Here is a 17,946-nt window from a genome sequence, read left to right as displayed (position 1 = left end):
CAGTGTATCCTGTGAAATGCTTTGCGAATTCTTCGCGACGTGATAAGGAGCTATGTTATTATTAGCCTTTCCAACTGATCTTGGCACAAGATCTCAGAGGATCTCTGGGCCAGCGAAAGAGTGGATTTCACCCTCCTCCGGGGAGAACAAAACATTCAACAGACAAAGTGGCTCAGAAGCCCTCTGTGAGGGCCAGCGTTTACTGTGATATCCTCACCCTCGCCTCAAGGGAGAGTAAAGATTGAAGTTGATGATGGGAAGATCCCACTTAGCCAGGGAGTAACACAGTGCCTGGCTTATAACACAAAAATAATCGTTGCATTTAATATAGCACCTCATCAAGGCGTTGAGACGTCTTAAAGTGCTTCACAGAATATACTGTAAAGCGGCAGCCAATTTGTGCCCAACAGTGTCTCACAAACAGTTGTGTGACCAATCACAGACCTATGTTATCACCAACTGGTGAGACTCCAACAGTTACCCCAACTCACACCCTGGGGTCCCCAAACTCCTGCCGACCTGCGCCTAATACTTTCCGGAATTAGGTAAGCAGGATGCGTTCCTGCAGGGGCAGAGTGCGCGTTCTAATAACTTATCTCTGGGATTTCCACGTGTAGGTGGGATGCATGGAATTCTCAGTTTGGTTTGAATACTCTTAAGCACGGTGATGGGTCAGACCCAGCTGACCAAAAAAAAATCACCAGCTTCTCCCCCCCCTCCCCACCCCCTCGCCCACCTGACAACTCACTTACTGACAGCCTAGCTACCCTGGCTGACATCCCTCCCTCCCTCCACATCACGGCTCGTGTACTGCCAGTGCCTGCTGGTTGCTGTTACGCGGGTTGCTTCGTGGGCATTCTGCGACGGTCCTTGACGGCGTTCCTCTTGCGCTTCTTCCCGAGGAAGGACTCCAGCTTGCCGCTCCGCTTCAGCTCCCGGTATTTCTCTGCCAACTCCATCTCCCGCTGGGCGGCTGCAACAACAAGAAAAGGGTACGGTCAGCGTATGGCCCTAGGGAGACTTCAGGGGCACAGCTACAGTGCAGGAAGTACTTCAGCGCTCAGGGGTACGGGTGGGAGGGAGGGGGGGGAGAGATGCAGGAGGAGGATTCTAAGAGATATAGAGGAGGGGTCTGAGTGGTACAGGTGGAGGGGTCTTCGAGACAACAACAACTTGCATTCACACAGGATTGTGTCCCAGAGCGCTTGACAGTGGTGGAGCACGAAGCCGAGTCAGAGGGAGGTGACCGTAAGCCTGGTCGAAGAGGAAGGTCTTCAGCTGCGACCAGAAGATGGGGAGGGTCCTGTGTGACATGGTGGAGAGTGCTGAAAGATGTGGGGTAGGGTCCTGGGAGATGTGGGTAAAGGGCTTGGGAGACAACAACAACTTGCACTTATATAGCACCCTCCATGCAGGGTAGAGTCTCAGAGACGTGGGAGATACACGGGAGAGGCGTGGGAGATATGGGGGAAGAGCCTGAGATACGGGGAGGAGGTTGTAGTGTCTCTACTCACATTTGGTCAGGTGGAAGGGTTTGCTGCCCTGCCGGACCCGCTCACGTTGCTGTCTCTTAAACTGCAGGTGTCGCTCCCGCTCTCGCCGTCTGCTGCTCTGGGCATCCTCCTGGTTGTTCTGAGGGGGGGGGGGGGGGAGAGCAGACGGCAATGAGCATACAACATCGCCGCTTCCCAAACCCACCCCCCAGGCCAAAGTCCAGCTCACCAGTCTACAACCAAAGGCCAGCACCAGTAACATTGCTCCCTCACACACCCCACACACCACCTCCCCGATCACTCACCATTCTCTGTAAAAGTTGCTCCAGCTCCTGCTTCCTGTTTGGATCCTGCACTTTATTCAATTGCTTCTTCACCATCTACCAGGGGTAAGGAAGGAGATTAGCTCCAGCCACAACAAGGCATCGGGGGGAATCAGCACAAAATGTGACTCAGGTGTAAAACACATAGACTTATTCATATATATATATATATATATTGAGACTGACCCTCTCTGCTCTACAACCCCTTTCCACACACATACACACATACATACCCTCTCCACACACATACAGTCCACAAAGTCTTTTTACTTTTTTTTCCTGCAGTGCACTGACCAACAATTGAAACCTGTGGAAGAATGATATTAATTGTATCTAGAAGTACTTCATTGTATTCCATACAAGTACTCAACTGTATATAGATGATCAGAGGATCGGTGTGTGTGTGTGTGTGTGTGTGGGCGCCATCATTTTCATGGCAGATAATGATCCGTTGCCATGTTAAGTGCCACATCTTCCGTAACATGGAGGCGAAATGCATTTCTGACGGCTTGTTTCAGCTCCTCCGTAGTCTCACACTGATGTTTTGTAACAGTGGGTAACAGGACTTTGTGGACATATATGTGTTCTAGGCCAGTGGCGAGCAACCCACGGCCTGTGGGCCTGACGTGGCCCCCTAGGGACAGTCAAGAAGTGCCCACCTGCGAACATTCGCACTAGTCTAGGTAAATCCATTTTAAATCAACAACAACTTCGATTTATATAGCGACCTCCACGCCAGACGGCATCTCAGAGTGCTTCACAGTCACGAATCCCGGGGCCGAGCCAGGGGGAGGGGGAGGAAGGTGACCAAAGGCGCGGTCGAAAAGAAAGGTCTTCAGTAGGGACCTGAAAGTAGGAAGAGAGGAAGTGAGACGAAGGGAGTGAGGAAGGGAATCCAGAGCCTCGGGGCTTAGTGGCTGAAGGCACGGCCGCCGGGGGTGGAGCAGAGGACTCAGGCGATGAGGAGGAGGCCAGACCTGGAGGAACGGAGGCAACGGGTACTGTTTTGAGGAGAGAGGTCAGAGAGGTAGCGGGGTGCAGAGGAGTGGAAAGATTTGAATACAAGGGTGAGGATCTTGAAATCGATCCTCTCTGGGATAGGCAGCCAGTGCAGTCTGGCAAGGACTGAGGGAATCGGGGGAATCAATGTTTTGTTTCCATTTTATTCCTCGATGGCATAATTTATGGTATAAATCGAGAAATATTCAATCAAGAAATGTATTTTGTTGGCCGACCAAAAAGGTTCGCCACCACTGCACTAGGCAGATGTTTCTGGTACAAAGAAAGATTCCAGCTCTCATCAATTCTCAATGACTATCCTCTCTACTCCACAACCCCACCCTCCACACACACATACACACACTCTCTTTACATTCTACACTCTCTCTCTCCGCACATACACACATTCTCTTTCCACACACACAATCTTCCCCCCCACACACTCTCTCTACACACACACACACACACAAACTCTCTCTCTCTCCACGGATACCCACACTCTTTCTTCCCCACCCACTGTGGCACTGACCTCCTTCTCCTCCTTCTTCATATCGTCCAGGAAAGCATAGGTCTTTTCAAAGATCGAAGGCTTGTATTCTCCAGACAGGTCATCGAATCGAGGATCTCTGGCTCTCTGCAAGAAACCACACCACACTGTGACTGAGGCAACAGGGGCTATAGCACAAGCCACAGCAAGTACCCAGTACACACGCCCATAAGGTAGGGAGCACCCTCACCCCTCAAAGGCAAGAGCTCACTCACACCCAAAATAGGGGGCACAATAGTCAGAATCCAGTAGGAGAGGGAAAGCAGAATCCGACGCTTGGCACTCACCTGCTTCTTGACAGGAACCACTTTCCTGAGGAAGGGCACTCGCTGCTTGGCAGACATCTCCAGAGGCCTGAAAAGAGTAGAGGTAACACTCACTCTGACTGCACACTCCCCACAGGCTGATTACAAATCCCACCAAAAGTCCAGATGAAGGTCTATTTGATCGAGGATACACAGCTAATCTGGTCATTCCATACAGCTTGTCCCTCCAACACTGGAGGAATCAACCTTATTGCTCTCATCTCTGTTGCCTTTACAGTATATCTGTGATGCACTTTGAGACATTTCAAAGCACTTCACGAATATATATTGTAAAGTGAATTGAGTGTTTTTTTCGTGTGGAGCCCGGTGAGGATGGGGATGATGGCACTGCAGTTTGGAGGCGCACACAAGTTTGGAAGCGCACGCGAGTTCTCCCGTTACCTATTCTTGTTGGTGCGTTTCGGAGCTGCCTTCCCCAGTCCTGATGTGCTCTGGGTGGCTGCCTTCCCCGGTGCTGACATGCTCTGGGTGGCTGCCTTCCCCGGCGCTGATGTGCTCTGGGTGGCTGCCTTCCCCGGCGCTGATGTGCTCTGGGTGGCTGACGGTGCTCTGTACAGCATCTGGTTGAACGCCTTCATTCCCACCCGATTCTGCAGCTGCTGGAGCTCTGTGAACGACAGTGTGGAAAGCTCTGGGGGAACAGGGAAAGAGGTTTGAGGAGAACAATCCATAGCTTTCTAGTTTATTCCTGGTCCACAAAGTACACATTCAATTCTACTTACAGTATATTCTGTGATGCGCTTTGCAACGTGATAAGGCACCATATAATAATAATAATCCTTGCATTTGATATAGCGCCTTATCACATCGTTGAGACGTCTCAAAGCTCTTTACAGAATATATTGTAAAGTGGATTGACTATGTATTTTGTGGGCGAAACATGGCAGACAATTGCGCACAGTGACGTCCCACAAACAGTTGTGAATTGAGTGACCAATTGATTTCTCAAATTGATTTCTCTTATTATTACAGTATTTTCTACACTCGTTTTATTCCCTTCATATCTCCCCCTCTCTGCACCCATTCTCTCCCCCCTCCACCTGTCACCCGTGTTCTCTCCTTGTGCACTCTGCTCCTCTGCCCTCCTTTCTCTGTCCCCTTGCTCTCTCCCTCTCTGCACCCCCATTTTTACTCACTCTCTACCCATTGCTGTCTCTTTCTCCCCCCTTCTCTATGATACCACGATGCGCTCTCTCCCGCTCTTTGCCCTCATCTCTCTCCCTCTATACCCCTCCCATCTGTGAAGTGCTCGGAGATGTTCTAAAGTTGTGGGCGACATTGTATCAGATGTAATATCAAAATCACCTGTCTTAATAGAATCTTTCATCAGGTCCTCCTCATCCTCTGAAGAGTCAGAGTCCTCAGACCCGATACCCATCGTCTCATCTTCCTCGTCCTCCTCCTCGCTATCGGTCTCTATTTCACCCTCGGGGTTGAGCTCCTCGGATCTCTCTGCCCACTCAGATGCTTTGCAGTGAGCTTTGGGTTCAGGGAATGGAATCTCTTCAGGCTCCCCACGAGGCAGGGGCGGTGTCCTCCTCACTCTCATCTTCTGATCTTCAGGCATACTCCAGCTGAAAGAAACCAAACCCCAGATGTCACTAAATTGAGTGCCGGGTTCCCCAGACATAGCCACCAGCATTGCTCAGTTTATAGCTGTGCCTGCACCCTAAATTACAAAAGAACTCCAACCTCAGGCTCCACATACCCATTACTCCAATAATAGTAATCTTTGCTTTTGATATAGAGCCTTATCACATTGTTGAGTCGTCTCAACAAGAAATGCCATAGGAGTGCTTCACAGATTACACTGTAAAGTGAATTGAATGTATTTTTGTGGGCGAAACGAGACAGCCAATTGCACACAGCAGTGTCCCACAGTCGGATTGAATGACCACATTTTTTTTTAAGGGATCATCTTAAAAATAATTATCACAGATAATTAGAGACTGCCACACAGTTTAGTTCTGCTACCAGAATTATTCCAGAATGCGATCTTTCAATATATATATTTGGTATCAATTATGCGAGGCTTCACACACCCATCACCACTTCGTCACCAGCTCCACACCCCCATCCCCCAGCTCCACACCCCATCCTCACCAGCTCCACACCACCATCCTCACCAGCTCCACACCCCATCCTCACCAGCTCCACACCCCCATCCTCACCAGCTCCACACCCCACCCCCACCAGCTCCACACCCCCATCCTCACCAGCTCCCATCCTACACTAGCCCCCATTCCATCACCTGCTTGCAGCACGGAAGAATCCCTGTCTTCCCAGTGACTTGTCTGCACCTCAAAGTCCTGCAGATGAGGGTCATCTGTCATTAGCAGTGCCCTGGGAGGATTACTGGAGCCCACCACAGAGGGTATATGATACTAATAATAATCCTTGCATTTGATATAGCGCCTTATCACGTTTTAGAAATATCTCAAAGTGCTTCACGGAATACACTGTAACGTGAATTGACTATATATTCTGTGGGCGAAATGCTGTAGCCACAGCACGACAAACAGTCATGGACTGAGTGAACACTTTTTTTTAAGTGATTATTATCCCAGAAAAGCGATCCGCCAATTGAATAACAACCAGTTCCCTACTTACTGCTCGGTAAATAGAGGCGTGTGGATAAGGAAACTTGCCCAGCGTTTTGCCCTGCCTGGGATCAAACCCAGGACCTCTCGTTTATGAGGCAAATGCTCTAACCAATACCCTACAGTTAGTTCTGTTGCCAAGTCTCCATCTGTCACCCTGACCCTGGCTCCGTTGGCCCCAGGGAGACCCCGGCTCTATCCGGTGGGGTGACCGTACATCCCCGATTTCCAGAGACAATCCTTGGATGAAATATTGTGTCCCAGGAGCCAGATTCGCCCTGTCTTGAGTTTCAGCAACAAACTGAGCAAAAACAATAAAATTCTAGATAAAACAGATACGCTTAACACAGCAACACAGCCATTAATCCAACAAGCTTCTCCATTAACTGCCAGCATCAGCAATTGCGGTGAGTTAATTTTTTTTAATATGTTTTTTAATAATAAACCCTGGATTTGGTTTACAAAATATAGTCACCCTAGCTGACTCAGCCTCTGGGAGACAGCTTAATAGTAATAATAACCTTAATACTACTAATAATAATAGCCAAAATATTGCAGATGCCGGAAATCTCAAAACAAAAACAGCAGTCGCTGGGAACATTCAGCAGGTCAGGCAACATCGAGGCATAGTGTTCCCAGCGACTTCTGTTTTTGTTTTTATAATAATCCTTGCATTTGATATAGCGCCTTATCACGTCTTCGACACGCCTCAAAGCGCTTCACAGAATATACTTAAAGTGAATTGACTGTATATTTCGTGGGCGAAGCGAGAAACCCTATTACGCACAGCAGTGTCCCACAAACAGTCGTGGATTGAAGTGACCAATTTATTATTGTCATTATTATTTTTAACGGGGATTATTACCCCCGGAAAAACAATCTGCCAATCGACTAACAACAGGTTCCTACTTACTGCTCGGTAAGCAGGGGTTTACAGGGAGTTCTTGCTGTCTACCATTCACCTCATGAGGGTCTCAAACCGCACTTGTTGGATGTCAGACAATAAACTGGTGACCGTCCTCCTGTGCGGTTTTAACCGGTTCGACTCCAACAGATACCCCAACGCACACTCTGGGGTCCCCAAGCCTCGGCTCTTGCCAAGCACTTCAAAACACTTCACGAATATATATTGTAAAGTGAATTGAGTGTGTTTTTCGTGTGGAGCCCGGTGAGGATGGGGATGATGGCACTGCAGTTTGGAGGCGCACACAAGTTTGGAAGCGCGCGCGAGTTCTCCCGTTACCTATTCTTGTTGGTGCGATTCGGAGCTGCCTTCCCCGGTGCTGACATGCTCTGGGTGGCCGCCTTCCCCGGTGCTGACGTGCTCTGGGTGGCTGCCTTCCCCGGTGCTGACATGCTCTGGGTGGCTGCCTTCCCCGGTGCTGACATGCTCTGGGTGGCTGCCTTCCCGGCGCTGATGTGCTCTGGGTGGCTGCCTTCCCCGGCGCTGATGTGCTCTGGGTGGCTGCCTTCCCCAGTCCTGATGTGCTCTGGGTGGCTGCCTTCCCCGGCGCTGATGTGCTCTGGGTGGCTGCCTTCCCCGGCGCTGATGTGCTCTGGGTGGCTGCCTTCCCCAGACCTGATGTGCTCTGGGTAGCTGCCTTCCCCGGTGCTGACATGCTCTGGGTGGCTGCCTTCCCCGGCGCTGATGTGCTCTGGGTAGCTGCCTTCCCCGGCGCTGATGTGCTCTGGGTGGCTGCCTTCCCCGGCGCTGATGTGCTCTGGGTGACTGCCTTCCCCGGCGCTGATGTGCTCTGGGTGGCTGCCTTCCCCGGCGCTGATGTGCTCTGGGTGGCTGCCTTCCCCAGTCCTGATGTGCTCTGGGTGGCTGCCTTCCCCGGTGCTGACATGCTCTGGGTGGCTGCCTTCCCCGGCGCTGATGTGCTCTGGGTGGCTGCCTTCCCCAGTCCTGATGTGCTCTGGGTGGCTGCCTTCCCCGGCGCTGATGTGCTCTGGGTGGCTGCCTTCCCCGGCGCTGATGTGCGCTGGGTGGCTGACGGTGCTCTGTACAGCATCTGGTTGAACGCCTTCATTCCCACCCGATTCTGCAGCTGCTGGAGCTCTGTGAACGACAGCGTGGAAAACTCTGGGGAACAGGGAAAGAGGTTTGAGGAGAACAATCCATAGCTTCAGAGTTTATTCCTGGTCCACAAAGTACACATTCAATTCTACTTACAGTATATTCTGTGATGCGCTTTGCAACGTGATAAGGCACCATATAATAATAATAATCCTTGCATTTGATATAGCGCCTTATCACATCGTTGAGACGTCTCAAAGCTCTTTACAGAATATATTGTAAAGTGGATTGACTATGTATTTTGTGGGCGAAACATGGCAGACAATTGCGCACAGTGACGTCCCACAAACAGTTGTGAATTGAGTGACCAATTGATTTCTCAAATTGATTTCTCTTATTATTACAGTATTTTCTACACTCGTTTTATTCCCTTCATATCTCCCCCTCTCTGCACCCATTCTCTCCCCCTCCACCTGTCACCCGTGTTCTCTCCTTGTGCACTCTGCTCCTCTGCCCTCCTTTCTCTGTCCCCTTGCTCTCTCCCTCTCTGCACCCCCATTTTTACTCACTCTCTACCCATTGCTGTCTCTTTCTCCCCCCCTTCTCTATGATACCACGATGCGCTCTCTCCCGCTCTTTGCCCTCATCTCTCTCCCTCTATACCCCTCCCATCTGTGAAGTGCTCGGAGATGTTCTAAAGTTGTGGGCGACATTGTATCAGATGTAATATCAAAATCACCTGTCTTAATAGAATCTTTCATCAGGTCCTCCTCATCCTCTGAAGAGTCAGAGTCCTCAGACCCGATACCCATCGTCTCATCTTCCTCGTCCTCCTCCTCGCTATCGGTCTCTATTTCACCCTCGGGGTTGAGCTCCTCGGATCTCTCTGCCCACTCAGATGCTTTGCAGTGAGCTTTGGGTTCAGGGAATGGAATCTCTTCAGGCTCCCCACGAGGCAGGGGCGGTGTCCTCCTCACTCTCATCTTCTGATCTTCAGGCATACTCCAGCTGAAAGAAACCAAACCCCAGATGTCACTAAATTGAGTGCCGGGTTCCCCAGACATAGCCACCAGCATTGCTCAGTTTATAGCTGTGCCTGCACCCTAAATTACAAAAGAACTCCAACCTCAGGCTCCACATACCCATTACTCCAATAATAGTAATCTTTGCTTTTGATATAGAGCCTTATCACATTGTTGAGTCGTCTCAACAAGAAATGCCATAGGAGTGCTTCACAGATTACACTGTAAAGTGAATTGAATGTATTTTTGTGGGCGAACGAGACAGCCAATTGCACACAGCAGTGTCCCACAGTCGGATTGAATGACCACATTTTTTTTTAAGGGATCATCTTAAAAATAATTATCACAGATAATTAGAGACTGCCACACAGTTTAGTTCTGCTACCAGAATTATTCCAGAATGCGATCTTTCAATATATATATTTGGTATCAATTATGCGAGGCTTCACACACCCATCACCACTTCGTCACCAGCTCCACACCCCCATCCCCACCAGCTCCACACCCCCATCCTCACCAGCTCCACACCCCCATCCTCACCAGCTCCACACCCCCATCCCCACCAGCTCCACACCCCCATCCTCACCAGCTCCACACCCCCATCCTCACCAGCTCCACACCATCCTCACCAGCTCCACACCCCCATCCTCACCAGCTCCACACGCCCATCCTCACCAGCTCCACACCCCATCCTCACCAGCTCCACACCCCCATCCCACCAGCTCCACACCCCCATCCTCACCAGCTCCACACCCCCATCCTCACCAGCTCCACACCCCCATCCTCACCAGCTCCACACCCCCATCCTCACCAGCTCCACACCCCCATCCTCACCAGCTCCATACATAGCCCCATCACACTGCTTGCAGCACGGAAGAATCCCTGCCTTCCCAGTGACTTGTCTGCACCTCAAAGTCCTGCAGATGAGGGTCATCTGTCATTAGCAGTGCCCTGGGAGGATTACTGGAGTCCACCACAGAGGGTATATGATACTAATAATAATCCTTGCATTTGATATAGCGCCTTATCACGTTTTAGAAATATCTCAAAGTGCTTCACGGAATACACTGTAACGTGAATTGACTATATATTCTGTGGGCGAAATGCTGTATCCACAGCACGACAAACAGTCATGGACTGAGTGAACACTTTTTTTTTTAAGTGATTATTATCCCAGAAAAGCGATCCGCCAATTGAATAACAACCAGTTCCCTACTTACTGCTCGGTAAATAGAGGAGTGTGGAGCAAGGAAACTTGCCCAGGGTTTTGCCCTGCCTGGGATCAAACCCAGGACCTCTCGTTTATGAGGCAAATGCTCTAACCAATACCCTGCAGTTAGTTCAGTTGCCAAGCCTCCATCTGTCACCCTGACCCTGGCTCCGTTGGCCCCAAGGAGACCCCGGCTCTATCCGGTGGGGTGACCGTACATCCCCGATTTCCAGAGACAATCCTTGGATGAAATATTGTGTCCCTGGAGCCAGATTCGCCCTGTCTTGAGTTTCAGCAACAAACTGAGCAAAAACAATAAAATTCTAGATAAAACAGATACGCTCAACACAGCAACACAGCCATTAATCCAACAAGCTTCTCCATTAACTGCCAGCATCAGCAATTGCGGTGAGTTAATTTTTTTTAATATGTTTTTTAATAATAAACCCTGGATTTGGTTTACAAAATATAGTCACCCTAGCTGACTCAGCCTCTGGGAGACAGCTTAATAGTAATAATAACCTTAATACTACTAATAATAATAGCCAAAATATTGCAGATGCCGGAAATCTCAAAACAAAAACAGCAGTCGCTGGGAACATTCAGCAGGTCAGGCAACATAGAGGCATAGTGTTCCCAGCGACTTCTGTTTTTGTTTTTATAATAATCCTTGCATTTGATATAGCGCCTTATCACGTCTTCGAGACGCCTCAAAGCGCTTCACAGAATATACTTAAAGTGAATTGACTGTATATTTTGTGGGCGAAGCGAGGAACCCTATTACGCACAGCAGTGTCCCACAAACAGTCGTGGATTGAAGTGACCAATTTATTATTGTCATTATTATTTTTAACGGGGATTATTACCCCCGGAAAAACAATCTGCCAATCGACTAACAACAGGTTCCTACTTACTGCTCGGTAAGCAGGGGTTTACAGGGAGTTCTTGCTGTCTACCATTCACCTCATGAGGGTCTCAAACCGCACTTGTTGGATGTCAGACAATAAACTGGTGACCGTCCTCCTGTGCGGTTTTAACCGGTTCGACTCCAACAGATACCCCAACGCACACTCTGGGGTCCCCAAGCCTCGGCTCTTGCCAAGCACTTCAAAACACTTCACGAATATATATTGTAAAGTGAATTGAGTGTGTTTTTCGTGTGGAGCCCGGTGAGGATGGGGATGATGGCACTGCAGTTTGGAGGCGCACACGAGTTTGGAAGCGCACGCGAGTTCTCCCGTTACCTATTCTTGTTGGTGCGTTTCGGAGCTGCCTTCCCCAGTCCTGCTGTGCTCTGGGTGGCTGCCTTCCCCAGTCCTGATGTGCTCTGGGTAGCTGCCTTCCCCGGCGCTGATGTGCTCTGGGTGGCTGCCTTCCCCGGCGCTGATGTGCTCTGGGTGGCTGCCTTCCCCGGTGCTGACATGCTCTGGGTGGCTGCCTTCCCCGGTGCTGACATGCTCTGGGTGGCTGCCTTCCCCGGCGCTGATGTGCTCTGGGTGGCTGCCTTCCCCGGCGCTGATGTGCTCTGGGTGGCTGCCTTCCCCAGTCCTGATGTGCTCTGGGTGGCTGCCTTCCCCGGCGCTGATGTGCTCTGGGTGGCTGCCTTCCCCGGCGCTGATGTGCTCTGGGTGACTGCCTTCCCCGGCGCTGATGTGCTCTGGGTGGCTGCCTTCCCCGGCGCTGATGTGCTCTGGGTGGCTGCCTTCCCCAGTCCTGATGTGCTCTGGGTGGCTGCCTTCCCCGGCGCTGATGTGCTCTGGGTGGCTGCCTTCCCCGGCGATGATGTGCGCTGGGTGGCTGACGGTGCTCTGTACAGCATCTGGTTGAACGCCTTCATTCCCACCCGATTCTGCAGCTGCTGGAGCTCTGTGAACGACAGCGTGGAAAACTCTGGGGGAACAGGGAAAGAGGTTTGAGGAGAACAATCCATAGCTTCAGAGTTTATTCCTGGTCCACAAAGTACACATTCAATTCTACTTACAGTATATTCTGTGATGCGCTTTGCAACGTGATAAGGCACCATATAATAATAATAATCCTTGCATTTGATATAGCGCCTTATCACATCGTTGAGACGTCTCAAAGCTCTTTACAGAATATATTGTAAAGTGGATTGACTATGTATTTTGTGGGCGAAACATGGCAGACAATTGCGCACAGTGACGTCTCACAAACAGTTGTGAATTGAGTGACCAATTTATTTCTCAAATTGATTTCTCTTATTATTACAGTATTTTCTACACTCGTTTTATTCCCTTCATATCTCCCCCTCTCTGCACCCATTTTCTCCCCCCTCCACCTGTCACCCGTGTTCTCTCCTTGTGCACTCTGCTCCTCTGCCCTCCTTTCTCTGTCCCTTGCTCTCTCCCTCTCTGCACCCCCATTTTTACTCACTCTCTACCCATTGCTGTCTCTTTCTCCCCCCCTTCTCTATGATACCACTATGCGCTCTCTCCCGCTCTTTGCCCTCATCTCTCTCCCTCTATACCCCTCCCATCTGTGAAGTGCTCGGAGATGTTCTAAAGTTGTGGGCGACATTGTATCAGATGTAATATCAAAATCACCTGTCTTAATAGAATCTTCCATCAGGTCCTCCTCCTCCTCTGAAGAGTCAGAGTCCTCAGACTCGATACCCATCGTCTCATCTTTCTCGTCCTCCTCCTCGCTATCGGTCTCTGTTTCACCCTCGGGGTTGAGCTCCTCGGATCTCTCTGCCCACTCAGATGCTTTGCAGTGAGCTTTGGGTTCAGGGAATGGAATCTCTTCAGGCTCCCCACGAGGCAGGGGCGGTGTCCTCCTCACTCTCATCTTCTGATCTTCAGGCATACTCCAGCTGAAAGAAACCAAACCCCAGATGTCACTAAATTGAGTGCCGGGTTCCCCAGACATAGCCACCAGCATTGCTCAGTTTATAGCTGTGCCTGCACCCTAAATTACAAAAGAACTCCAACCTCAGGCTCCACATACCTATTACTCCAATAATAGTAATCTTTGCTTTTGATATAGAGCCTTATCACATTGTTGAGTCGTCTCAACAAGAAATGCCATAGGAGTGCTTCACAGATTACACTGTAAAGTGAATTGAATGTATTTTTGTGGGCGAAACGAGACAGCCAATTGCACACAGCAGTGTCCCACAGTCGGATTGAATGACCACATTTTTTTTTAAGGGATCATCTTAAAAATAATTATCACAGATAATTAGAGACTGCCACACAGTTTAGTTCTGCTACCAGAATTATTCCAGAATGCGATCTTTCAATATATATATTTGGTATCAATTATGCAAGGCTTCACACACCCATCACCGCTTCGTCACCAGCTCCACACCCCCATCCTCACCAGCTCCACACCCCCATCCTCACCAGCTCCACACCCCCATCCTCACCAGCTCCACACCCCCATCCTCACCAGCTCCACACCCCCATCCTCACCAGCTCCACACCCCCATCCTCACCAGCTCCACATCCCATCCTCACCAGCTCCACACCCCATCCCACCAGCTCCACACCCCCATCCCCACCAGCTCCACACCCCCATCCCCACCAGCTCCACACCCCCATCCTCACCAGCTCCACACCCCCATCCCCACCAGCTCCACACCCCCATCCTCACCAGCTCCACATCCCATCCTCACCAGCTCCACACCCCCATCCTCACCAGCTCCACACCATCCTCACCAGCTCCACACCCCCATCCCCACCAGCTCCACACCATCCTCACCAGCTCCACACCCCCATCCCCACCAGCTCCACACCCCCATCCTCACCAGCTCCACATCCCATCCTCACCAGCTCCACACCCCCATCCTCACCAGCTCCACACCATCCTCACCAGCTCCACACCATCCTCACCAGCTCCACACCCCCATCCTCACCAGCTCCACACCATCCTCACCAGCTCCACACCCCCATCCCCACCAGCTCCACACCCCCATCCCCACCAGCTCCACACCCCCATCCCCACCAGCTCCACACCCCCATCCCCACCAGCTCCACACCCCCATCCCCACCAGCTCCACACCCCCATCCCCACCAGCTCCACACCCCCATCCCTCACCAGCTCCACACCCCCATCCTCACCAGCTCCACACCCCCATCCCCACCAGCTCCACACCCCCATCCCACCAGCTCCACACCCCATCCCCACCAGCTCCACACCCCCATCCTCACCAGCTCCACACCCCCATCCTCACCAGCTCCATACATAGCCCCATCACACTGCTTGCAGCACGGAAGAATCCCTGCCTTCCCAGTGACTTGTCTGCACCTCAAAGTCCTGCAGGTGAGGGTCATCTGTCATTAGCAGTGCCCTGGGAGGATTACTGGAGTCCACCACAGAGGGTATATAATAATAATAATAATAATAATAATAATCCTTGCATTTGATATAGCGCTTTTCACGTCGGGAGGACGTCCCAAAGCGCTTCACAGATCACACTGTAAAGTGAATGGACTATATATTCTGTGGGCGAAATGCTGCAGCCACAGCACGACAAACAGTCATGGACTGAGTGAACACTTATAAAAGCGCTATATCAAATGCAAGGATTATTATTATTATGATTATTACTATATTATTATTATGGGATCCTCAGCTCAGACAGTCTGAAGCCTCTGGTCATGGGTTTCCACGTGTGTCGGACACCGGCTTCTTCCTCAACTGACCACGTGAACACACCTCGTCTGGTTCAGCCAAACAGGAGCTTGTCAGCTGTTGCATTATTACAATAATAATAATAATATTAATAATATCAATGGGTTATAATTACAGTCCGTTTCGGTGTAAAAGCCTCAGTCGGTGTCTGACAGCCGCCGCCCCCTCCCTCTCCCCCGCCACCAGGGAAAATAAATCAGTCTCTAACCCTCCCCCTGAGCCGCGGGCCTCCGCCCTCCGCCCGACCCTCGCGGCTGGAATTCGCGCCCTCCCTCCTCTCCCTCCTCTCCCCTCCCGCCAGCGACCGAGATACCACACGAGGCCGCGGCCGCAGCCTCGACAATAGGCCTCACCTTCCACACGCCAAGTCCACTGACCCCAAACCCCGCCCCTAGTGACCCCGCCCCTAGTTACCACAAACCCCGCCCCTAGTAACCCCAAACCCCGCCCCTAGTGACCCCAAACCCCGCCCCTAGTTACCACAAACCCCGCCCCTAGTAACCCCAAACCCCGCCCCTAGTGACCCCAAACCCCGCCCCTAGTGACCCCGCCCCTAGTTACCACAAACCCCGCCCCTAGTAACCACAAACCCCGCCCCTAGTGAACCCAAACCCCGCCCTAGTGACCCCGCCCCTAGTAACCCCAACCCCCGCCCCTAGTAACCCCAAACCCCGCCCCTAGTAACCCCAACCCCGCCCCTAGTGACCCCGCCCCTAGTACCCCCAATTCCCGCCCCTAGTAACCCCAAACCCCGCTCCTAGTAACCCCCAATCCCCGCCCCTAGTAACTCCCAAACCCCGCCCCTAGTAACTCCCATACCCCAGTCTTAGTAACCCCCAAACCCCGCCCCTAGTAACTCCCAATTCCCGCCCTAGTAACTCCCAAATCCCGCCCTAGTAACCCCCAATCCCCGCCCCTAGTAACCCCAAACCCCGCCGCTAGTAACCCCAAACCCCGCCCCTAGTAACCCCAACCCCCGCCCCTAGTAACCCCAAACCCCGCCCCTAGTAACCCCAACCCCCGCCCTAGTAACCCCAAACCCCGCCGCTAGTAACCACAACCCCGCCCCTAGTAACTCCCATACCCCAGTCTTAGTAACCCCCAAACCCCGCCCCTAGTAGCCCCAATTCCCGCCCCTAGTAACTCCCAAACCCCGCTCCTAGTAACCCCCAATACCCGCCCCTAGTAACTCCCAAACCCCGGCCTTAGTAACCCCCAAACCCCGCCCCTAGTAACTCCCAATTCCCGCCCCTAGTAACTCCCAAACTCCGCCCCTAGTAACCCCCAATCCCCGCCCCTAGTAACTCCCAAACCCCGCCCCTAGTAACTCCCATACCCCAGTCTTAGTAACCCCCAAACCCCGCCCCTAGTAACCCCAATTCCCGCCCTAGTAACTCCCAAACCCCGCTCCTAGTAACCCCCAATCCCCGCCCCTAGTAACTCCCAAACCCCGCCCCTAGTAACTCCATACCCAGTCTTAGTAACCCCCAAACCCCGCCCCTAGTAGCCCCCAATTCCCGCCCCTAGTAACTCCCAAACCCCGCTCCTAGTAACCCCCAATACCCGCCCCTAGTAACTCCCAAACCCCGGCCTTAGTAACCCCAAACCCTGCCCCTAGTAACCCCCAAACCCCGGCCTTAGTAACCCCCAAACCCTGCCCCTAGTAACCCCCAAACTCCACCCATAGTAACCCCCAAACCCCACCCATAGTATCCCCCAAACCCCACCCATAGTAACCCCCAAACCCCACCCATAGTATCCACCAAACCCCACCCATAGTATCCCCCAAACCCCACCCATAGTAACCCCCAAACAACCGTATTTGAAAAAACGTTCTTTATTTACAATAGAAATGAAATCAAACCAATATATAAATGTCACTCAATAACACAACAGCTTCAACTATAGAAAAACAATAAAGCTGGAGCTGACCTCGGGCCAGAGTCTGAAACACACTGAGAGACTTGGCCCGGGGAACCGGACACACTTGATTCATAATAAAGGCCAACTCAGGACGAGGATGGGTAGGGGCAGTGGGCTGTGGGGGGTGGTGGGGTGGGGGGGGGGAGGGTGGGGGTACACCATGACGACAATATGCCATACTCTCGGAGTAAGTCACAGACTTATTTCACAACATTTCCACACCTCCATCTGCGAGAAGAAGAGAGTTTAGCGTTAGATTGTACAGAAACAGGAGAGTTCCCCAACGCACATGTTCTCGCACACACACACACACACACTCACTGCTCACACACACACTCATTGCTCACGCACACACAAACCCACACTGCTCACACATACACACTCACTGCTCACACATACACACTCACTGCTCACATACACAAACCCACACTGCTCACACATACACACTCACTGCTCACACATACACACTCACTGCTCACATACACAAACCCACACTGCTCACATAGACACTCACACTGCTCACACATACACACTCACTGCTCACACATACACACTCACTGCTCACACATACACACTCACTGCTCACACATACACATTCACTGCTCACATATACACTCACACTGCTCACACATACACAAATCCACACTGCTCACATACACTCACACTGCTCACATACACTCACACTGCTCACATACACTCACACTGCTCACACATACACACTCACTGCTCACATACACACACACTCACTGCTCACATACACACACACACACTGCTCACATACACACTCACACTGCTCACACATACACACTCACACTGCTCACACACAC

General features: G+C 51.4%; 1 protein-coding gene across 1 annotated transcript; it reads right to left on the bottom strand.

Moving 5' to 3' along the window:
* Nucleotides 1–793: 793 nt before the first annotated feature.
* On the bottom strand, nt 794–15,555 carry rrp36 (ribosomal RNA processing 36). Its single transcript, XM_042333145.1, has 13 exons — nt 15,510–15,555; nt 13,105–13,373; nt 11,785–12,430; nt 9,048–9,316; nt 7,758–8,374; nt 7,532–7,560; nt 4,994–5,262; nt 4,070–4,319; nt 3,650–3,716; nt 3,345–3,449; nt 1,799–1,873; nt 1,515–1,632; nt 794–973 (listed from the first exon to the last, which is right to left on the bottom strand). The coding sequence occupies exons 2-13, from the start codon at nt 13,364–13,366 to the stop codon at nt 834–836; spliced, it is 2,847 nt and encodes a 948-aa protein (XP_042189079.1). The 5' UTR covers nt 13,367–13,373; nt 15,510–15,555; the 3' UTR covers nt 794–833.
* Between the last annotated feature and the right edge of the window lie 2,391 nt (nt 15,556–17,946).

The sequence above is a fragment of the Callorhinchus milii genome, unplaced genomic scaffold (assembly GCF_018977255.1).
Source record: "Callorhinchus milii isolate IMCB2004 unplaced genomic scaffold, IMCB_Cmil_1.0 Scaffold3, whole genome shotgun sequence".
Taxonomy (NCBI): Eukaryota; Metazoa; Chordata; class Chondrichthyes; order Chimaeriformes; family Callorhinchidae; genus Callorhinchus; species Callorhinchus milii.
The sequence above is the reverse complement of the archived record's forward strand: the minus strand, read 5'-3'. Positions and strand labels throughout refer to the sequence as shown.